The 24,183-nt window shown below is 38.7% G+C and overlaps 1 protein-coding gene across 5 annotated transcripts in view; it reads right to left on the reverse strand.

The window, feature by feature from the left end:
* Window positions 1-24,183, reverse strand: part of DOCK4 (dedicator of cytokinesis 4) — a 311,504-nt gene that overhangs the window by 27,332 nt on the left and 259,989 nt on the right. For all 5 annotated transcript variants that reach the window (XM_089524305.1, XM_089524307.1, XM_089524306.1 and 2 more), the window contains 4 exons: window positions 13,448-13,541; window positions 10,886-11,034; window positions 8,307-8,393; window positions 3,826-3,930 (listed from right to left, as the gene is read on the reverse strand). In XM_089524305.1, the coding sequence (XP_089380431.1) occupies window positions 3,826-3,930; window positions 8,307-8,393; window positions 10,886-11,034; window positions 13,448-13,541 (435 nt within the window). The remainder of the gene's footprint in view (window positions 1-3,825; window positions 3,931-8,306; window positions 8,394-10,885; window positions 11,035-13,447; window positions 13,542-24,183) is intronic.

A 24,183-nucleotide genomic window follows, 5' to 3' on the forward strand; every position in this document is an offset into this window, starting at 1 on the left:
GGAACTGCAGAAGAGAGATCTTAAAAAGAGCTGAAGAAGCACTGTGGTTAGTCTCAAGGGGGAAAAAAATAAACTGTTAAAGCACCTGTGGATATTTTCATCTGGTTTTCACTGCTGCAACTCTCATATTTCTGAACTGTAAAGACAATTCGATCAGAGACCATAAAGAAGAACTAAGAGTTTATCAAACTGCCTCGCAGCTCTTCAGTACAACTTGATAAAAGTGGTATCTTGTGAAGTACAGGTCCTTATCATGACAGGTCCCTGCAGGGATCTACAAGGAGAATCTGAAAATGTAGTGTGTTAGTTTATATGTTTCTTTTTTAAAAAAAAATACTAAAACAGTCTTTATCTCCAGCATGTAGGCCTTTTGTAAACCTAATGGGTTTTGCCTGTTCAGTATCAAGTAACCCCCACATAAATACTATGCATTACACCAGGGACATTTAATTGTTACTGGGGAAATCTATTTCCCCTCCAGCAACTGTGCTAATTTCAGCTAAAATAAAAGAGAACAAGGTAGTACAAAGGGTAGTGGCAGGTTATGCCATTGTTCCTGGTAATCCAAGAAATGAAATGAAACTTTCAAGGTTGCGAGTTCAAGACCAGCAAAAGGGCCCAAGCTCGACTCAGGCTTGCATCCTTCCGAGGTCGCTAAAATGAGTACCCAGACTGTTGGGGGCAAATTAGCTTACTTGCTAATTAGCTTACTTGCTGTTCACCGCTATGATCTTTGGAATAGCGGTATATAAATAAAACAAATTATTATTATTATTATGAGCCCTGGCTCCACTATGTCTTAATTTATGGAACAGTCTAAATTGCATACTAATCAGAAGGTGCCAATGAGATAGTAGAATGGACAGAAAGAGCCCAATGCCACTGACAAGAGAGAGAGACAGAGAGAGAGAGAGAGAGAGAGAATATCTTGGGCCTTTGCAGAACAATCACAAGTGGGAGGAGACACTGGAAAACCAGACATGATACAATGCTGGTATGTGACAGCCTCCAAGCCATGCTCTTTAGCAATCTGTCAGTGTGTATTTTATCTCAACCACAGTAGCCTCATTTGTCTACTGATAACATCATGGAGGTGGTTCTTCCACTCAGCTGTGGCATCTCTTTCCTATGCCTTTCCAGACATGTTGTTACCTCACCAGCCACCACTGTTGCCAGGAAGTGGATATCTCACCACCCCATGAATTGTCCTCTGAATTTTTCTTTTGTGAAAGTTTCACTTGCACAAAGATCACACTATTTATGTATGTAACATAATTTCCTCACTGCCTTTGGCATTGTCTTTTATATTTTTCTTCTTGCAAAAGGCATCATAGTATATACTCACTCACTCCATCACCCTACATCTTTGCACTGGTCCTCAGCTATTTGATTATGCAATTTCCTTAAAAGCAACCCAATACAAACAATTCCACTCTGACAATGACAGGAGCATGAACTGTGCAGACTTCTCATCAGGTACAACTGGGGAACTTTATGTTGCTATGGTAGCAGAAAACATTCACTGAAGTAGATATAAATACTGCATTTTAAATCACCTTTGTATTCCTGGAACAGCTTTTGAAAAGGATTCTTAAATATGCATTCGGCCTCAAAGTTTGGATTTGGGGGACAAAAACAATGCTTTAAATTGCTATAGATCATGTCATTCTATAAAGGATTTTTTGGTTGAGATTTTTAGTTCCATTTGAGGTATGAATTGGCTTATCTTCTCAAGTCAATTTAACACAAATGGTTTACTAGCTATATTTTTTTTAACCATCTAACCAGTGAAACTATTTTAAGTGACCAAAACAAACGCCTCAACAACAACAAAATGACATGACCTTCAGAAGAGTGAGCAAATTTAAGAAACCCCACTCCTTGAAACTTTCAGTAGGATACTCATGGCTTTGTTTGATAGGTGGTTTCACAAGTGGACAGGGGTTGCTTCTGCACTACAGAAATAATCCAGTTTGACCCCATTTTAACTGCCATAGCTCAATCTTATGGAATTCTGGGAACTGCAATTTGTTGTGGCATCAGAACAAAACCCAGAATTCCCTAGCATTGAGCCATGGCAATTAAAGTGGGGTCAAACCAGATTACTTCTGCAGTGTAGATGCAGCCCAAGAGTACATTCTTCAAAAAGTGGGTAAGTACAGATCATTGTTAGACCAGCACTTGTCTTGTTTGAATTCCAAGACTTTTTGGAATAGCAGGGCAATGACATCCACTTGTAGCCACAGTCCCTTGCAGACTGCCCTGCTCCCTCTGAGTTCATCAGCAATCTTCAAAGTTGCTTCAGAGAAATGAATCTGACAAGCAAACACATCATTTTGAGCTATCCTTGCTGTGATTAGGAGGTGGCTTGGTCTGGAATAGAAAAGGAAGATCCCTTAATTTTTTTGAATATAAGATCCAATTCTGGTGGAGAACTGTTAAAACTGGGTTATATATATAGAGAGAAAGAATAGCATAGCCTGTTTCCAAAGAGCACAGGAGGCATGAACATCTAATAATGAAATAGGGGGTTTCACCTGGCCTCAGCCATGTTGGCCAATAGGCTGGGATTTTGGGAGCTGAAGTCTAAAATCCCTTAAAGAGCACAATTTAGGGACCACTTGTCTAGAGCAAGAGTGGGCAACTGTGTCCCCATACAGTTGCATACCCCTACTCTAGGATTCACTGGGGACTATTTTCTCCCAACTCCCAATGGGTGCACCCACCACAGTAAGCCCAAATTCTTCCCTTTTCCTCCCCAGTCCCTCTCAAAATAATGATAGGACGTGATGTCACTTTTTACCACCATTTTGAGACTGCAATGAAAAATGGAAATATTTGGGGGTAGTACAGGATTCTGTGGTGCCTTGGGAGTGGGAGAATATTTTCACATATTTTCAGATATGTGGGGGACTTTCTGTGTGGTTTGGAACAAAAGTTGCCCTAAATTTGGACCATTTTTCTTTTAAAAATTGGGGGTTGAGGGACTGGTAGGAGTATTCAGTGGTCACAGAAATGGAGTACAGGAGCTGCATGCAGCCCACAGGCCACAATTTGCCCAACCCTGGGCTAAACAAATGGAGAGAGCCAATTGAGTCTTTATCTCCTTGAAGTAAAACTTGAGAGCTGCCCACCTGAAAGGAGATCATTCGTGTTTTAAGACACCATCTTGGGACTTTAATTAAAGGTTCTGTGGCTTTAAACTTCATCCAATAAGATTTCTAGACTTTTCCATTTCTATGCCACCCCTGCCCTCTCTATCCAGCCTGATGAAGAGTCCTGAAAGATCTTCTTTTTAATGATAGTTTAGTGGTCTAATAAAGGTGTTACCAAAGTCTTATTTAAGAGTCTGCATTTCTGAACTTTCTTGGGACTTCAAAATGTAACATTTTGCCACTACAGAAAAATTCACATTCAGTTTTCTCATAATGGCTACCAGTCAGAATCAGCAACAAAATGAAGGGGAGATATTGTCTGAATCAAGCACAAGGTAATGAGAACAATTTGAGTCTAAAATTCCAGTCAGTGACATAAAGAATGATTACAGGACTACAAAAGAATAATAATCTCTTGTGCATGGGACGATATTATGAACTAAGGGAACCCAGCTAGGCGTAAACGTGAAGCAAGCTGCTTGAAATAACAAAACGAGTGTGAGAGTGTATGCGTGAAAATGACACTGACATTGATATGGTGCAGGAAGAATTCATCAAGTGTCAGCTCTAAGGTTTGGTGGGTGGGTAAGGGGGTCATTTGCAAGCAACGGGGGTGGGTGTCCTAACACAGTCATAAATGCAAACTTAAGTTTTAAAGTCCCATACTTACTCGTAAGAAAAAAGGAAACTTTTTCCCATAAAACCCAACCCGGAAAAACTCAGGCTCCAAACGCTGCTGATCCATAATTTTATCATACAAAGAGGCTTCCATCACCTGCATAAGATTGAACACAGTTTGGAAAACATTTACAAACACTTCTATAAAGAACATTTTTTTATTTGGGGCAGCAACACCTATATAGATATATTGGTTGGTGTTGTTAACTGCCCTTGAGTAGAGGTGGATGAGTAGAGGTGGATGGTGTCTCATCCACATGGCGACCCTGTTGATGAGACATCTCAAAGACTCCTCCTTTCCACTGCTCTGCTTAGGTCCTGTGAACTCATACCTGTGACCTCATTAATAGAGTCCATCCATCTAGCATGGGGTCTTCCTCTCTTTCTACTTCCCTACACCTTTCCTAGTATTATTGTTTTTTCCAGTGAGTCCTCCCTTCTCATGATGTGCCAAAACTATGAAGCCTCAATTTTGTCATATTGGCTTCCAGGGAGATCTTTAGCTTGATCTGCTCATTTATTTGTCCCATTTATTTGTCTTTTTGGCTGTCCACGGTATCCTCAGCACTCTTCTCGAGCACCACATCTCAAATGATTTATTTTCTTCCTATCTTCTTTCTTAACTGTTCAGCTCTCTCATCCATACATGGTAATAGGGAATACAGTGGCTTGTATGATTCTAACCTTTGTGCTGAGTTGTATATCTTTGCATTTTAGAATCTTTTCTAGTCCTTTCATAGCTGCTCTCCCCGTTCTTAATCTTCTTCTGATTTCTTGGCTGCAGTCCCCATTTCTATCAATGTTTGATCCCAGGTATGAGAATTCTTTTACTATTTCCATTTCTTCATTGCCTATGTTGAATTTGTCAAGATGCTCCGTTGTCATTATTTTTGTTTTCTTTTTGTTCAACAGTAGACTTACCTTTGCACTTTCTTCCTTGATTTTTCTTAGTAGTTGTTCCAGCTCTGGGAGGTTTACTGCTAGAATTGTGGTGTCATCTGCATATCTTAGACCATTGATATTCTTTCCTCCTATTTTCAATCCTCCTTCTTCTTTGTCCAAGCTTGCTTTTCTTACAATATGTTCTGCATATAGGTTGAACAGGTAGGGTGATAAAATGAAGCTTTGACTGACCCCTTTGCCAATTGGGAGCCATTCTGTTTCTCTGTGTTCTGTTCCGACAGTGCCCTCCTGTCTTGAGTACAGATTCCTCATCAGGACTATCAGATGTGTGGACACTCCCATATCTTTAAGGGTGTTCCATAGCCTTTCATGATCTATGCAGTCAAAGGCTTTGCAAAAGTCTATAAAGCAGATGCTGATTTTCTTTTGGAATTCCCTGGTGTGCATCATTAGCCTTTGTGTGTTTGCAATATAGTCCATAGTGCATCTTCCTTTCATGAACTCTGAATGGACCGCTAGGATTTCTCTCCCCATGTATGATTGGAGTCTATGTTGCAGAATTTTGAGCATAATTTTGCTTGTGTGGGAGATTAATGCTATGATCCTATAGTTGCTACAGCCCTTTGTGTCTCCTTTTTTTGTCGACGGGGATGTATATTGATCGTTTCAAATCATTTGGCCATCATTTTGTTTTCCACATCTGTTGACATATGTTGGTTAGCACTGAAGCTGACTCCGCCAATGTTGATTGTAGCAATTCAATTGGAATATCATCTGTTCCAGGTGATATGTTTTTTGCCATTTCTCTTATTGCAGCTTCCACCCCTCTTTTTAGAATTTGGAGTTCATTTGCATGCGTGTGTGTGTGTGTGTGTGTGTGTGTGTTTAACTAACTAACATAACTATTCAAAAATTAATTAGATCTTATGCTCACACAAGAATTAGAGAAGTGAAATGGAGACAGTACTTCTCCTCTTCATTTATATCTAAGAACGACACCCAAGTTTCCAGCTTTCCTTCTCCCTCCTAAGCCCTTTTTTTCTGTTGTGTCCGGTACGTTGTCCACTTGACAGTTAGGGCCACCTTATCACTAATTTTTGTAAGCTATTCTAGGAGCCTTTTTCCTTTTTTTTTTTTTTTTGCTGAAGAACAGGATAAAAATCCTTCTTGTAACATGCTCTCAGCCACAGGAGAAAGCAATGGCAAACCACCTATGGACAAATCTTGCCAAGAAAACCCTATGATAGGTTTGCCTTAGGGTCACCATAAGTCAGAAATCACTTGAAGGCACACAACAACAACTAATCATCATCATAATAAATTTATTCCAGGAAATCTAAAAAATGGATGTAGTACAGGGTACCAAAACAGTTTCTGGCTTCTTCAGAAATACCCCCCGTCTAAAACCCTGGTGAATGACTTCCAATTACTGTATAGTGGGGTGAACACGTATTTGAGGGTCAGAGGCCCCACTGTCCTTCCCTCCCCAAAAGAAAGACCTCAGTGGGCAGCACTTCACTGTATCAACTACTGACAGCCCAAAATACAATTTTTGCCTCCAAATGTCCCTGATGGGCCATCCAGGCAGTTTCACTTGTTTTTCCCAACCCTGCCATTTTATAACCAGTAGGATGTATACTACAATTCTGAAAGTGTTGGTTTGAGTGTTGGACTAGACCTATGGGAGTACAAGGTTTGAATCCTCACTCAGCCATGAAAAGCCACTAGTTTCATACTCTCTCGGCCCAAAAGGAAGGCAATGGCAAACCTACTCTGAATAGATATTGTCAAGAAAACCCAAGAATATGGTTGCCATAAATTGGACACTTGAAGGTGAAGGACAACATTCTAAGACAAGCCTTTTCCTCCCCCAGCAAACATGACCTGAAAATCAACTTCCTGAGCCTAAAACAACTCAGGATGGCCAAAAATGTAGTGAAATTGTCCCCCATGTTTCATGAAAGGAATTTGGAGTGAAGAAATCTGGAGTGTCCTGGAGGGGCTGCATGTAAGCTGAAGAATGTTCTCCCCAGACTTGTACACCAAGAGGTGGAAAGATAGACCAGTTTTCACTCCAACATTTACCAAAAATCACTGGGTATTGATTCCATGGCTTGCGGGGAATGGGGGTTAGGTGGAACAGTGTTGTAAGGCAAACCACCACTTATGGGGGTGAGGAATATTCACTTTCAGATTTTTGGCATTTGTTGAGTTTGGAGAGCATTGAGGTAAGCCTAGGGGCCGCATCTGGCTCCTGGGCTGCACTTTTTTCCACCTCTGCTGTAAGAAATACTGTGGTGACTTTCTGACTTGGTCTAAATCAGCCTCTTAGTATAAATCAGCTACAAATCCCATCTTGGAAAGAGGGGATTTATGTATACCTCAACCCTGAGCATAATCTACTTTATAGGCTGATGTATGTATAAAATAAACAGCTTAGAGAAGAATTGCTAGGTGATTCAGGGAACTGGAATCCAAAAAAGTAACCTTTTCAAGCTGTAAAAGTAAGATAGCTCTGTTTCCATCCCACACCTTGAGCTTCCTGATGAAAGACAGGATACAAAGGTGACTTTCTAAAGAACATCACAGAAATTTCAAAATTTAGTTCCCATATGCTTTGACCAACATATTTTTTTGGCACTTTAAAGACTCATTGGTTTATTGCAGCATAATGTTTTACAGGCAACAGCTACTCCAAACAATTCATGAAGTTGACTGATAACATGATAGATATATATGGCTGTTCATAACAGTTCTCAAAACTCGTGTCCTCTGGGACGGATTGGGAACGGAAGGGAAGGGAACAGAATGGAATGGGGACTTCTGTGTGCAGTAAAATGTGTCTCCCACTCGTTCCCCACTCATTCTCGGCTCCTTTCGTTCCATTCTCAGCCTGTGCCTGGAGCCCCTGTGCGATAAGGTCCAATGTCACTGATAGTTCCAGCAGTGAGAATTTAGCTAAACTGTATGCCACACCAGAAAGTAGTAGACATAAAGTTGCATGAATCTGAAGTATATTTTCAAATGCTTGTTTTATCAACAGAATAATCTTATGTTTGCCTTCCACACTGCTTACAAGATCCAGGAAGCAGTATTTATAGTATTTACAGAATACAATGAGTCCTCTTAATTGTATACAGAAACTAAGCCTTTGTACTCTGTCAAAAACCCAATTCACAGACATACTCTGTGTATACAAATAATGCAGCCACAACTGTTCGAATGCCAAAGCAGGGTGAAATGTGACTAGACATAGCATTGCTGCCTCAGTACAGTACAGCAGATATACTGCATCTGTTAAGAACATCAGGTAGCATTGGAATAATTTAGAAAATGGTGTTTCACATTTCTGACCAAACCAAAAGGCAATGGCATATCAAATTTATTATTTGCTTTTCCTCCATCTCTACTGAAGAATTGCATTTGATTTTTATTCCTTGGTTAAGAAAAAGAGCATCATTGTTTTAGCATGAAAGTTACCCTGAGAAAATTAAATGTTTGCCTTGTTGATTACCCAAAGCTGTTTTTATATTTATTCTCAATGACTCATAATATGTTCAGCTTTATTACCCGCATCTTGCTGAGGTTTCTGTAGTCATAATAGCTTTCATACTGTTCAGCAATCTTCCTGCACAAGATGATGCCATTCTCCCAGCACTGTAGACAAACAAGGAAGAAGAATGTTCAACACAGAGAAGAATCTAAATGCTTTAAATTTGTTTCAAACAGATTTTCAAGGATCTCCTGTTGGCTGTACATGCTAACATTAACCAGTACTTTCAGATAACATTAACCAAAAGGCAGAAAACATCTGCTTATAAGAACTGACAGTATCCAAGTGCCGTCTTCCTTAGAAACACTGAACTGCATGCACTCATAGGTGTCGAGAATGCTTGCTGATATCACCACCAGATGAGAATATCTGGGGGCCCTACATGCTTCACAGATATAGTGCTATGGTACCACTTTAACTGACATGGTTCCATCCTGGGATTTGCAGTTTGGCTGGAGTATTTAGAATTCTCATCCAGAGAGCTGTAGTGCCTTACCAAACTACAGACCCCAGGATTCTGTGCGGTGTTGCCATAGGGCTTAAAGTGGAATCATAATGCTATAATTATGTAGTGTGAAAGGGCTCTAATTATGTAGTGTGAAAGAGAATATGCCTATGTATTATATTTCAAAATACACAGCAAGCAGACATTTAACTAAAGGGCTCATTCATGCAGAAAGGAAATGTCAGGAAGCAATTTCACAGCAGTGGACCTAGAGCAGAAGTGTTTAGGATGTATAAACCTGCATTAACTATGCTGACCTCCACCATTACCATGCGCTTAACCCTGTTCAGATTTCCCCTATTATAAAGGCAGTGAGGGAATCAGGGAGCACTGTCAGTGCTGGGTCAAGTAATTTTACTACCCAGAGCAATGTAAAAATGCATTCCCCTTCTACCAGTTATCAGAATCACTTCTGAGCACTTGCATGCCTCTATAACCTTCATAGTGCTGGTCATGGGCAATCCCCACTAGGCCTCCCCTGATGTTTACATATTACAGCAGACTCCTTCAGCCTGAAGACTTCCAGCTGTATTGGATTGCAACCCACATCATTCCCAGCCATGTCAGGAAACACTATACAGTGGGCCCTTGGATTTCCCTGGGATTTGGTCCCACAACCCGCAGTGTGGATGTTCAAGTCTCATTATACACAATGTCATAGTAAAATGGTGTTTCTTATATATAAAATGGCAAAATCAAGGTTTGCTTTTGGGATTTGGTGGGAATATTTTCAAGCCATGGATGGTGGAATCTGTGGATGCAGAATCTGTGGTGATGCAGAGCTGACTGTATTAGAGTCAACAGTTGCACACCGAGTCTTTTCTCCACACAGTTATAAGAGGCAAACCATACAGCTTTAAGCCAGCCCCTTCCATACATTATTTGCATTAAGGGCCATAATGTGATTACATATACAGTGGAGATATGCCTCTGATTTCAGCCCACCATGCTGCTCACTGAAGCTCAGGACCATTGTCCATGCAATAGGTGCATATCTAAGGCATGGATGCATTTGCATCAGTGACATGGTGTTCCAGGCCAGAGCATTACTTTTCGACACAGCCAAGGAGTATCTATCCAGTGGGATTCCTAACCTTAAAACAACAACAACAACAAAAAGCACAAAGTGCTTTTCAAGATCTGTTCAAATCCAACAGTTTCCATGTAGCATGGGATCTGCTCATCAAATAACTGAAGCCCAAAGATTGCGTATGGGGGGGGGGGGGGGGCAAAGGACCCTGCATGATTCATTTCATTTTTAAGCATGACATAGTACATCTAGACACTATAGAGATAATGCAGTTTAACACCACTTTAAGTGCTATAGCTCCGGCCCATGGAAACCTGGATTTGTAGTTTTACAAGGTCTTTAGCCTTCTCTACCAGAGTGTTGGTGCCTCAGAAAACTACACATTCCAGAATTCTTTAGGATGGAGACATATCTGTTGAAGTGGTGTCAAACTGCTTTATTTCTACGCCTATAGTTAAAGGTGCTACAAAATCCTTTTTCCTAGTGATATTCCAGACTAACATGGTTATGTCTTTGAATATTAAAAATTAAATATTTCAAACTCATATCTATTACATAAAATGGAATATATACTTAAAATTGCATCCATGCTTAATTCCAATCACTGGGAATATGTGGGCTTTTTGGCTTCTGTCAAGCAGAAGAAAAAGGTAACCAGCTGTAAGCTATTCAAATGCAGCTATGGCACACACAGTTGCTTTAAGAATATGGCAGTTAAAATAAAGAGATTTAGTACACGCTGATAGAATCAATAGAGTAAGGCATAGTAGCTATAAATCATGGACCAAAGATTAATCACTCTTACTCTAGATAGCTTCATCCCAAATTCTCCATATGTAAAGTAATATTAAATGAGATAAAAACAGACCTATGCTGAAGTGTTCTTTTAATAAATTATAGAAGTCACAGTACTTACCATACTGAGACTTCATATGAGGGTATAGTTACAAAATAACAATGCAATGAATGCAATATATAGTAAGTAAACAATTGAAATGGTAAACTACATTATTAGCAATCCTCTTAGAAAAAACAGCTACAGCTACCAAAAACCCACTTACTTTTCCTCTATCAAAATTCTGGATTATAGTGAGATGAAGATACTCTTTACGTTGCCACTCTGTCTGCATGGGATAGTTCAGAAATTCTCGCAGTGGCCGGTCTGACCATTCCAACAGTTCATCATATAGCAATAGTGTATAAGCAGCTTCTATCGTGTGTTACAAGTACATATATGAAGCAAATTTAGTACAAATATATCAACAGCAGAAAAAATACTCTAAAAAATCCCTAAAACATTACTAATTTACTCAGTCATTTTCGAGGCTACTGCTCTATTTAGATGTCATTATAAACCATCTGTGAAGGACTGAGCCACACTTCCCCAGAGGGTAAGGTTCTTCCTCATTTCCCTTTCATTCTCCTTCTTTCTCCTTCTTCTCCTCATTGTTGTTGACCAGTTTAGCATTTCATCTTTCCCATCAGCATTAGCAAGCATTGCCAGCGGTGAGACAAGATTAGCTTTCAGTCCAATAGCCTCTAGAGGGAGACAGTTGTCCATCTGAGCCTTAACATGTGGGGTTTAATGGCATGCCACCTTATTGATTCTGACATTCACACTATAGCTTTTTTTAAAAAGTATTTTATATTTTAGAATAAAAATATAGTTGCCCCTCACACTTTAACAGATATGTTGGGTCAAGAAAATCTAATTCATTATAATCTAGCAGATGGTAACATCCACCATGCATCTAAAGAAAGGCAACAGAAACTGTCAGTACCAGATCATGATTAGGGTTATAATTCATCATTAATTTTCTTCTGGAAAAAAGTAACAAGTAATTTTAGCAATTTTCCTCCTGTTGTTAAAAAAGCCTTTGAAAACCATACAGTTTTGAAAATCTATTCACATTTCAGAGCATATTCTGTACAAAATCCACACATGGTTATTTTGCACAGAAAACAACATTTTTGTGTGTGCAGGAAATAGTATTTCTCAATGGAAATAATATTTCTGTACAAAGCAACCACATGCAAATTTTGTGCAGAATAAGTTTCAAACTGAAGATTCTCATCAGGATTCTTCTTGTCAGGGTTTGTTAAGACTCGAAAAACATGATTTTTGTGACATCTTTTTTTTATGAGGGAAATATTAGAAAGCTGTCTCCTGAAAGCAAAACAAACAGGGGAAACAGAAAAAAAGGAAGAGGAGGAGGAGGAGGAGAAATGGCTATCCAGATAACATCCAAGTCTCTGAAAGCTGCACAGCAGCACCTTCTAAATCAAATACATTGAACACCACACTCTTAGGAAGCGATTAATTTTAGTCCGACACCAAGGCTCTTGATTTGCATGGAAGATGCAAAGCAATCTAATTTGCAATTGTCACTAAGAAGCAGTACTGGCTTCCAGCTGTTCACGAGAAGATTTAAAACTGACATTAAAAAGGGGTTGGGGGGTTGCAAAGAATTATTGGAACATAAGACTGGCCAGGAAAAAAAACACGGAAAGTAGGGCATAACAAGCAGCACTTACATAATCAAAACATGTCATTTCTATCCAAGAAAGATTGTTATTAAGACAAACACCTAACATTTCTGGATTTTTAACACCAGACAGGAGATGGGAAAAGAAAAATAACATTATTTTACAACAGAAGTGACAGGAGGGTATTATCAACTTGCTCATAAACAATGCAGTTCTTAAAGGAGGGTCACTTCTGCTCTACTCCCACTGTTTAAAAAATGCTTAATCAAAAAATTACTTGTGCAAAAGCAATTTATTCAATCTTAAGTTCAAACTTTGGTCCTTCTCATGTTTTGGACCAACTTCCGGAATTCTTAACTATTTGGCCAAGGTAGCTGTGGGTTTCTGAAAACTTAATTCAAACACATCTAGAGAACCAAAAGTTGAAAACCACTGCCGTAGATGTAGGAATGTGTGACCAAATGTCTGACCTAGCATCCTCAACCTGATGCTCTCCAGATGTTTGGGAATCCAAGTCCTACCAGCAAGGTTAATGTTCAGATGCTGGAAGTTCAAAATATTCAGAAGGCACCCATTTGAGGAAACCTGAGCTGTCTTTACAGATATATCCTCAAGAAATAAGTTACCACTAAGGTTTGTTATCAAGTTGTCATCATTGTATATCTACATTAAAACAGATCTTAGCAATATAGAAAAGATATCCATAAATATTTTACCCTACAGACCGAGGGTTAAATGATTCAAAGGTTCAACTCTGATGGAAGGTCCTTAATCCTCTGCAGAAAGGTCTGGAAATAAAGTAATGTGCTACGATTCCCCACTCCCCTTATCTCTTCTCTTCTTTGATTTGCTCACTGAGTAAACCATGCACTATTCCTTGGAATTGGGCAAACTATGGTTTTTCCCAAAGCAGCAACAACCTCAACACAGGATTATAAATGCTAACTATGGTCTCACTTTCCTGTTTTGGAATTATAACTGATTTGGATACATACCTTATAAGGCACATAACTCCCAATGCTGATTTTTTCCACCATAATCAGCTTTTCCAAGAAAACAAAAAAGCCATCTTGAGACACAAACAGGATTATTATTCTTCCAAACGTATTTCCCCCATTGCTGGGTGAAAGATTTACCTGTAAAATTTTGTGCTTTTAAGTGCAGATCATACAATTTATGTATATACCGGATATACATCTCCTCCTTGTTCAGTTCTGTTTTATAAAAATTCTGTAACAAAGGACAATGCAAAACACAATATAATTACAAAAGACTGTGCAAAACTAAAATGCTTCCTAATCTTCAAAATCATTGCCTATGAGAAAAACTTTGCTTTTAGTGGGGGATGGGACACAAAAGACTGTGCAGCACTCTAATGAATCTTAGGGAAACTTATTAAAATGAAGTACTGATTTTTCTTAAAGTGAGAATAATGTTGTATGATAGGCTGTATAAATAAATAATGGGGATTTGTCACAACAGAGCAGGTATGTACCATAGTAAAATACAGAATTAAACACATTTGGTATAAAATAAAAAATATAAAACAATAAAATAATAAAATATAAAATAAATCAAGTCTGCAAAGATTATTTTAGGTAAAAAAAAAAATAATCCAGGGAAGAACTGGCTCACACTTGCTATAATCCACGAGTGTGAACGAGTTCATATAGTTATATGTGTTCCTGTGTGTGGGTGTGTGTACAAAACTCTGCTGTATAGCATATTTTCACCTTCTTGTACACACACACTGCAAGAATGACAGGCAGTTAGCAGAACTGCATACTGATATTAATACAAAATTGTAAGAAGCCAATTGAAAAAGCAGTTTAGTCATCACCAGGGCTCAAAGCTGAATATGGAAACACTGCCACTAAATAAGTTGTCTGTGTCAAGGTGTAGCAATTGATGTCAATTAAGTTTCATATCTTAGCTATTACACCTTTGAGATAAACTGTTTTACGTGGTACTCTTCATTTATAATCATTTTCAAATAATGTTCTTCTCTCGTTTTATTGTTCTTTATCATATATTGTTAGCTGCCGAAATAAAGCCATGCAGAGATGCGAACACATTTTAAAACAAATACATTTGTTCAGTTCAATGAATATGTATGAATTCTGCAGATATGGCATTTCCAAGGGGAAAAAATGTGTTCAAAAAAATATTACAGAAGTGGATGCCAGTCATATCGAATATAGAGAACCCGAACTAAGTATCCTAGCTTCAGGGATAAAAATGTATATGCAACTGGTTTGAATTATTTTTTATAGTAACAGAGGCTATATGTATTTAGCAAATAGTACTATATTTGTTGAATCAACTAACAGTGCATGCTTGTACAACCTTTGGACAACTTGTCTATTCTTGAATTCAACAAAATGGATCTATAGGGCCTGAAAGAAGATGGGGAGAATTTGGATAATCCACATCATCCTACCATTTTAAAAACAATTCTTTCTTTTTAAATTGCCATCAAAATCCCCTGGAGCAGTGGGGATTAATTTCACCATGTTTTCAGGGACCTTCTAGGCTCTTTTAAGCTCATAGAAGCCTTTTATTAAAAATAAATAAATCAGGAAAGCAAACAAGATTGTTTCATATTGGAAAAAGATCAAGAATGGCAGGGGTAAGGAGAGTTGGGAATTGTTTGGGATATTTTTGTCCCCCCCCCCCCCAAAAAAAAAATCTGGGTGCACGGCATGGCTAATGCATCTCCTCTGACACTTAACAGTTGTCCACATCTGGCTTAAGGCGACATAAAAAGGACCAAAGCACACAGTTATTTCCTGAATTCTATGTTGTTTAATTACTGTGCGAACCAGGCATATGATACAGTATAAGGACTAGACATGAGTAAGCCTTATGCAAACTGTCAATCCATACAAAAATATCTAGAAGAATACAGGTTTATGGAGGGGGGCAAGTTGATCCTACTTCAATTATCAGTTGCAGCTTCTTCCCACATGGAGATTTGTCCAAAGAGAACCATGAATTTTTCAAACTGATTCATGAACATGAATAATTATGGATCTTTTAAAGTAAACCCCTAATGAACTCTGCATTCGTTCTTTGTGATTTTCATGAGTATCATTCTACAAGAGAAAAACAACCGCACCAAAAGTATCTTTACAGCTACCACAGACATGGATGTATATCAGCTGATGAGTATAAACTAACACTGCTATTCAATCATCATTTGATGACTGCCATCACAAGAATAGCTATGGCTCCTTTGTCACTACACAATTATAGCACTGTAATTTTGTTTTAATTGCTATGGCTGCGTCCAGTGAAATCCTGGGATATTTAGTTTTATGACAGTCTTTTGCTGAGGATTTTAACATATCAAATGATTCAACAGGATGTTGCCATGGCAGTTAAAGTGGAATCATAGCACTATAACTGTACAGTATCAATGGACCAAATGTTAAAATAAGCCCTATCAAATAAAAGAAGTGGGACCTTGGTATCTGTGGGGAATCTGTTCCGGGCCCCCACCCCTGCAGATATCACAAACCATGGGACCTCAAGTCCTGTTGTCTCCAATGGAGGCACATGCACCGCCATTAGGGGCAACAAGACTTCAGGTCAGCCCAGTTGTTTGGGGACAGTTGTCCCTAATATTGACGCAGCCGCAGGCATGTGCCACCATTGGGGACAACAGGGGCTTACTGTCCACAGATGCTTAAATCCATGGATGGCAAGCCCACAGATAAAGAGGCCCCACTGTATTATCAGAGAAATGCTACATATTGCGAGAACTTTAAGACTGGGAGGTTCTGAGAACAGTATCTCAAGTTAACTTATTATAAATCCATTTGTTATTGATGTTAACTTCCCCTGAGTCAACTTTGACTCAAGGCAACCCTGTGAGGAGACCTCTCCAAGACCCCTTGTCCTCAACCTCTCTGCTCAAGTCCTGCAGACCTAGATCCGTACCCTCCATGTTCGAATCTAACCATTTGGTGTGTATCATTCATCTCTTTTTAATGCCACCTACCTTTCCTAGCATAATTGCTTTTCCTAATGATTCATTTTTCCTTGTGATGTGACCAAAATACAACAGTTTAGTCATCTTGGCTTCCAGAGATAGTTTGGGCTTGCTCTGTTCTAGAATCCATTTGTTTGTCTTGGCCATTCACGGTATCCTCAGCACTCTTCAGCATCACATCTCAGATGAGCCCATTTTCTTTCTATTAGCTTTTTTCACTGCACAGTTGCCACATTTGTATACTGTGATAGGAAATATAATGGTTTGGACTATCCTCACTTTAGCATTAAGATTATATCTTTACACTTTATGATCCTGTCCATTTCTTTCATAGCTGTCCTTACCAGTCTTAGTCTTCTTCTGATTTCTTGACTTCAGTCTCCATTCTGATAAATATTTGAACCAAGACATTGGAAATCTTTAATTATTTTAATTGTCTTGTTATCTAGGGTGAAATTTTGTAGATCTTCCATGGTCATTCTTTTTTTAATGTTCAGCAGTAACACAACTTGGCACTTTCCTCCTTGACTTCTTCAGTTATTGTTCCAGGACTTTATTTGCTTCTGTTATTAGTACTGTATGTTCTGCATATCTTAGGTTCTTAATATTCCTTCTCCAGTCTCTGAATCTAAGCCTAGTTTGTGTTTTCTGCATACAGGTTGAATTAATGGGTGACAGAATGCAGTCTTGCCTGACCTCTTTGCCAATTGGGAACCTCTCTATTTCTCCATATTCTGTCCTGATGGCCACTTCTTGTCCTGAGTATAGATTACACATCAAGACAATCCGATGTTGTGGCATTCCCATTCTTTTAAGGGCAATCCATAGCATTTTGTGATTTATGCAGTCAACGGCTTTGTTGTGGTCAATAAAGCACATGCAGATTTTCTTCTGGAATTTCCTGGTGCACTCCATTAGCTAATGTATGTTTGCAATGTGAACCCTAGTGCCTCTTCCTTTCCTGAACCCAGCTTGTACCTCTGGGATTTCCGACTCTATATATGGTAGGAGTCTTAGCTGCAGAATTTTGAGCATGACTTTGCCTGCATGGGAAAATAGTACAATGGTTCCGTAATTACTGCAGTCTTTTGTGTCTCCTTTTTTATGGATGGGAATATATATTGATTGTTTCTAGTTTGTGGGCCACTGGTTTGTTTTCCATATTTGTTGACAAATTTTAGTTAGAATTGAGATTGATTCTGTCTCTGTAGACTGTAGCAGCTCTATTGGGATGTTGTCTGTTCTGGACCATTTGTTCTTTCCTATTGTTTTGAGTGCAGCTTTCACTTTGCTTTTCAAAATCTGAGTTCATCTTCGTAAATTTCTTCTTTCCATATGTCTTCCAACATTTTTCACATTTTTTGTCTAGCTCTTCTGTATATTCTTTCCATCTTTTCTTTATTTCATTGTGCTTGTGTATTTGTGTTCCCTTTCTGATCATAGAGCCCCCCACCCTTGGTTTGACTTTCTCTTTAAATTCTTGGATCTTGTGTAAGAGGTCTCTTGTTCCTCCTTTTTTATTGTCAGTTTCTATTTCTCTGCACTGATTATTGTAGTAATTCTATTTATCCTTATGCATTAATGAGATTTTTTTTTTTGCTCCAACTGTACATTTGTTTTTCTTTTTTTATACATGGGAGAGACAATCTGTGCAAGAAAAGCCTCAGATGAAATTCTTATAGGGCTATTTTGTCTAAAGGAAGGAAGAAGAAAATGTAGAAATACTGGAGCTTAAAATACCAAATGTGCATTAAGCTTCTACTTGTCTCTAGCCATTCTAAAGACTGGTTCTTCCGTTCTTCTTCCAAAAATTGCTTGCTTTGAAAGATCAGTAACTTATCACTCCAGCTGGTGATATTTACAGAAATTCCCTTTCATATGAGTTCCATATGAGCCACAACCAGCACTGCAAAGCATTTACAACAGAGTTGTTGATGGGCTCCAGAGAAGCTAAATTATACCATGTTATAAGCACATCTCAGCAAGATCTGTAAAGAAGCTAAGAGAGGAAGATTCCTCAGACAATTATATGTGTTATATTCATCATCAAAGGGAGTATAAAAACTTACTTAGGGCAAATAAAATAAAGTAAAATTGAATTCACACGACAGTATTGGTTGGACTTAGGTCAGGCACTCGTGGAGAACTCCCCTAGATTTTGGTCCCTAGTGAATAAAGGCACTAGAAATCCTTGAGGGATTACCACTAATCAGATCACCTCCTCTCAATGGCAAGACCATTTTTCTAGCCTGTTTTCCCATGCATAGCATGATATAACACAGAGTCCCTCTACCAGATTGGATACATCTCTATTTTCCTGTTGTCCCGCTTGGGATCCAGTAACCATTGATGAAGTTAATTCTTTGATTAAATCTCTCCCTAATAATAAAGCACCAGGAGAAGTCATGCTTCCCGGTGAATTATTCAGATCAAATCTAGACTGGTGGGCTCCACCTCTTGCTTCATTATTTACTTATATAAATCAGTGTGGCAAGATTCCCCAGAGGTGGGCTGTGAGTATTGTAATTCCTATCCATAAAAAGGGCTCTATGGCCGATCCTAAAAACTTTAGACCTATCAGCCTATTGAATATCATCTCTAAGCTCTATGCAAGATACCTGTTAGGCAAACTAGAGGTCTGGGCTATGGAAAATGACATTTTTGCAGAAGAACAAGCCAGGTTTAGGAAGGGTAAATCTACACTAGATCAATGTTTTGTTTTACACCAAGTGATTCAAAAATACTCCCAAAAAGATAGAAAAGAACTTTCCACTGCCTTTGTTGATTTTACTTCTGCTTTTGACCTACTCGACCGAGATCGACCCTGGTCAAAGTTAGCGGCGGCAAACATTGATAGAAGACTGCTTCTTCTAATTCAACTGTTACATCATAATACTACCATTAGGGTTCGACTTGGGGCAAATGGGGTTCTATCCAATAGCATCCCCACAGTTAGAGGTGTACACCAGGGTTGTCTTAAATTTTATTTAATTTTTATATTAATGATGTTGTCCGGGCCTTAAAAGGATCAAAAATTTTCCCAGTTACTGTTCAGGATGTTAAACTTTCAGTGTTGTTATATGCCAATGATATTGTTCTGATTTCGGTCACCTTAATTGGAATGCATAGACTCTTAAAGAAGCTAAGTGAATACTGTACAAAGGAAATGTTAATAGTTAATCACTCTAAAACCAAAGTTGTGGTTTTTGGTAAAAAAAACAAACCCTTCATCGATGGAGCCTTGAGGCAAAATCTATTGATCAACAATCCTATTACAATTACTTGAGTTTAAGATTTCAATCTAATTTGTCATGGAAAACTCATTTTGTTGCTATTAAGTTAAAATCATCCCTCTCTATAAATAAATAAATTAAATTAAATTACAGAGGTGAATTGTTCTAAGACGGGGTGGGGAGCCATCAGCCCTTTAGATATTATGGACTATAAAACTCATAATTCTTTAGAACTGCCTGAGGCTTTTAGGAAATGAAGTCCAAAGCACCTCAGGAGATAATGGTTTGCCAAGACTTAGTCTTGTGCCACTCCAAAACTAATATTGCTGCCCTTTAGTTTGGCAAACACAGAACTGTGACTGTACTCGAAAAGGATTCATCCTGCCTACATCAGGACAGATTAATCTGAGACTGGAGAAACAGGTACAGTTTTCACGAAGTATTTGTGAATTCTAAAGTATAGTCCACATTGACAATTTCAAGGCATAGAAATGGAAAGAATAGAGCAGTCTGAACCCATGGAGAAAGTTTCTTTAAAAAACATACAACAACCCTGCAATTAAACTGTCACTTCACAGTTCCTACACTGACAAGCTCTTGCTGTTAAGAAAATGGTCATGAGCCTATTTTGGTTCTTCAAATAAAATGCACAAATTTTGGACTTTTCATGAGCCCCTGTTCCTTGAACTCCATTACTCCCATGTTCAGTACAGTTCTTTCTACTCAAGTCTTTTATATGGCACTCAACAGATTATTGTGGGACAATGGGGCTTTATCAAAGTAATGTCACTATGCCAGCACAAGGCCCAGTTCACTCATATTTGCACATTTTCAAAGTTGACACAAGAGCAATAGTAAAACACAGTTATGCAAATTGGTTGTGCAAGATACTATGTAATCCATTCCATTACCAGTTGTTTAGCCTGTTGTACACCCAAGTTATGCCATTTCTTGGAGGCACAACTGCTTGTATAAAGGTGTAAGACAGATCTGTTAGTGGGGAGTTTCACTCTACTAATGTTAAACTGGATAGGGCATATGATGAAAATTTGGATGAGAGACTGGAAAATTGGCAGGGATCACCATGAATTTATTGTGTGGATTCTTAAATTATGAGCATTGCATTTGGAAACAGGATCAGAACTCCTGTTTGGCCACAAAGTGTATTAGAATTATGATGAATAGACTAAGAGCAAAATCCTACACACATCTACTGTGTCTTTGGGATGAATTCTAAATCGTGATGATTTATTTCCTGGTTGAACATTTTGATTTTTGTTATGACTAAAAATGTTTACTTTCCTTGTGGATTTTTCCTGTTGTGAACTAAGGGTAGTTCATAAAAGGAAATGTATTAAATATTATTTATAAACAGATAATCAAACTCAAATAAAAATAACAGAGACATAACAAATCTTTCAATTCCCCCCAAAATTTATCATCCTGCTTCAGCCATCATGGTGATTAAGCATATTATTGAACCTTAATAGAATCATAGAGTTGGAAAAGACCACAAGGGCCATCCAGTCCAACCTCTTGCCATGCAGGAAATCTAAATCAAAGCATCCCCGACGGATGGCCATCCAGCCTCTGTTTAAAGAGGAAGGAGACTCCACTACACTCTGAGGGAGTGTGTTCCACTGTCGAACAGCCCTTACTGTCAGGATGTCCCTCCTAATGTTGAGGTGGAATCTCTTTTCCTGGAGCTTGCATCCATTGCTCCGGGTCCTAGTCTCTGGAGCAGCAGAAAACAAGCTTGCTCCCTCATCAATATGACATCCCTTCAAGAATTAAAAAGAGACTATCATATCACCTCTTAACCTTCTCTTCTCCAGGCTAAACATCCCCAGCTCCCTAAGTTGTTCCTCATAGGACATAGTTTCCAGACCCTTCACCATTTTAGTCACCCTCCTTTGGACACGCTCCAGCTTCTCAACATCCTTTTTTGAATTGTGGTGCCCAGAACTGGACACAATATTCCAGGTGGGGCCTGACCAGAGCAGAATAGAGTGGCACTATTACTTCCCTTGATCTAGACACTATACTTCTATTGATGCAGCCTAAAATCGCATTGGCCTTGTTAGCTATTGCATCGCACTGTTGACTCATGTTCAATTTGTGGTCTACTTGGACTCCCAGATCCCTTTCACACGTAGTCTCATTCAGCCAGGTGTCGCCCATCCTATGATAACTTCCCCTATTCTTTGGTAAACTAGAAAGATTTCTTTTATGAGCAGGTAAGATCATTTCAAGCTGAAATTGTCTGTACATTTTCCCAGGGGTAAATCATGCTGAGCACATCAACATTTACTTCCCACTGACATGCATAGGATCACATAGTAAGATTCTGTGACACAACCCTACAATCTAACGTAATTCCACTAGGTCCTCTGAAATCTCTCTGACAAGTAAACACTCGGTTAGCCTTGATCCATATGTGCATCCCTCCAAAGTGACCCAAAGCAGCTTTATTTTGACCTGTCTGTTCAGTCTCGTATAACTAGCTAAATTAGATGGACTTTTGCTGATTTAATTTGGAATGCTTTCTATGTGATCACTGTTTCCCGTACACTTTCTCTTTTATATGTGGTCATTTGGTTCAATTATTTTAAATGTAAAGTTTTAGCAATTCAACTACACCATCACAAAACTATTTTTTGAGGATTTTCACAAGGTTTTATCAATTTTTGTGTCTACTGTGTTGCCCTTTGGAGCAAAAAATAAAATAAAATAAAATCTCTTCCTTTCTTTTCTAGAGCTGGGTTAAAGAGAAACATACTCGGGGTAACTATGTTGTCCATGCAGCAAAAGACAACAAAATTCAAAATCCACAAAAGAATCATACCTTTGTTGGCCAATTAAAATGCATAAAGTACACCCTACAAACTTTCAAAACTCCAATTGTTTCTTTATCAGACAAAAGTTGTAAAAAAAAAAATCATACAGGGGAAGAAAAGCAACTCAGGTCCAAAACATACTGCAGAAATAATTCAGTTTGAGACTGCTTTAACTGCCCTGGCTGAATGCTAGGGAATTCTGGGAACTGTAGTTTATTGTGATACCAGAGCTCTCTGACAGAGAAGGCTCAATGACATCCTTGGCAGAAGGGCTTAGAAGAACTGCTTAATAGGACACACAAGACGTGTCTGGAAATCATTGAGCCTATCATTTATTATTTTATTCAGGAACTGTTGTGAAGAAAGGATCTACAAACAGGGAAAATCTCCCATCTCCCAGTTTCTTAATTTTGTTTTTACTCACACCACTTGTCAGCAAGATGGCTCATAACTGACTATTAACTGTGTCACTTGCTACTGTACCAAACACTACAGCACTTTGATTCTTCCTTAACTGCTATGACTCCATCCTACTATCCTGGGATCTGTAGTTTTGTGAAGCTATCAGAATCCTCTGCTAGAGGGCTTTGGTGAATTCCCCAGTACTACAGCACTACAACTCTCCGTCAAAGAATTTGAAATGCCTCACCAAACTACAAATGCCAGGATTCCTAGGGTGAAGCCCTGATGGTTATATCAAACAGCTAAAGCAGCATAATGTGGAAACACTGATAACAATCTCTTTTTCAAAGTCCTGATGGTGGGAACTCTAACAGTACCTACAAAATTGAATTGTTTCCAGAAAACAGTGAGGAAGGAGGGAAACTGCATGCTATAGCCAGTGGAGATTGATCCTCTTCTTCACAGAACAATGATCTCAGAACCAATAGCCTTAATCAGACAGAGCATGGAGAGGTACATATGTCCTGGCAAGCTTTCAAGCTCTTGCCATACTCTTAGTTCCTCGGACATGGGCCAGTGACTCTAATGAAGAAGCACATCATTCCCTTTTCTATGGTAACCATGGTCCCTGCTGACGGATGAGAACTATGTACAAGTACTGTCTAAAATTAGGCATAGCTTGGAAAAGTTGCCAATTCTGGGAGCTGCAGTCCTAAACAGTAACAAGCTATGTTAATATGATGGAGTGAGAGAAACAGAGATATACTGACATTTTAAATTTAAGATACTTATAGTACTAATCAAGTCTTTAAAAGAAGGCTAAGGAAGGCTAAGACTAAGGCTACTCTAACCTAATCTTATTTTCCTTTGGGAAAAATGAGACGCAGCTATTAATGTTTTGCTAGAAATCACAGTAGTACAGTGCTTTCGTGTGTTGGACTAGGAATCTGGCAGACCAGGGTTCAAATCCTCGCTCAGCCATGGAAACCTACTGAGTTACTTTCTCAGCCTGAGAGGAAGGCAAACTTGCTCTGAATAAACTTTTCCGAGAAAACCCTATGATAGGATCATCAGAAGTCAGAACTGACTCAAAAAAGCATGTACCAACTGTTTTGCTAAATAAACAATTAATTTAGACCCAGTAATTTGTTCACTGCATAGTTACATTACCATGTAAGATATTTCTCAGGTGGCTACAACATATTTCAAAACAACACAGATTAAGATGAATGCTGAACTGAGTCCAAACATTAGGCAAGAGCTTAGTTTGCAGCCTCTTGATTCATGTGCTCAGACCTAATTTTTTCCCCACGACATATTCAGATTTTTGCTTCTTTACTACCTCTTAGCTCATATGATATAGATTCATACCACAAAAAATACAGACTGAGAGAACATGAATATTT

The sequence above is a fragment of the Sceloporus occidentalis genome, unplaced genomic scaffold, assembly GCF_023333645.1.
Source record: "Sceloporus occidentalis isolate IW3139 unplaced genomic scaffold, rSceOcc1.0.p SCAF_5, whole genome shotgun sequence".
Taxonomy (NCBI): domain Eukaryota; kingdom Metazoa; phylum Chordata; class Lepidosauria; order Squamata; family Phrynosomatidae; genus Sceloporus; species Sceloporus occidentalis.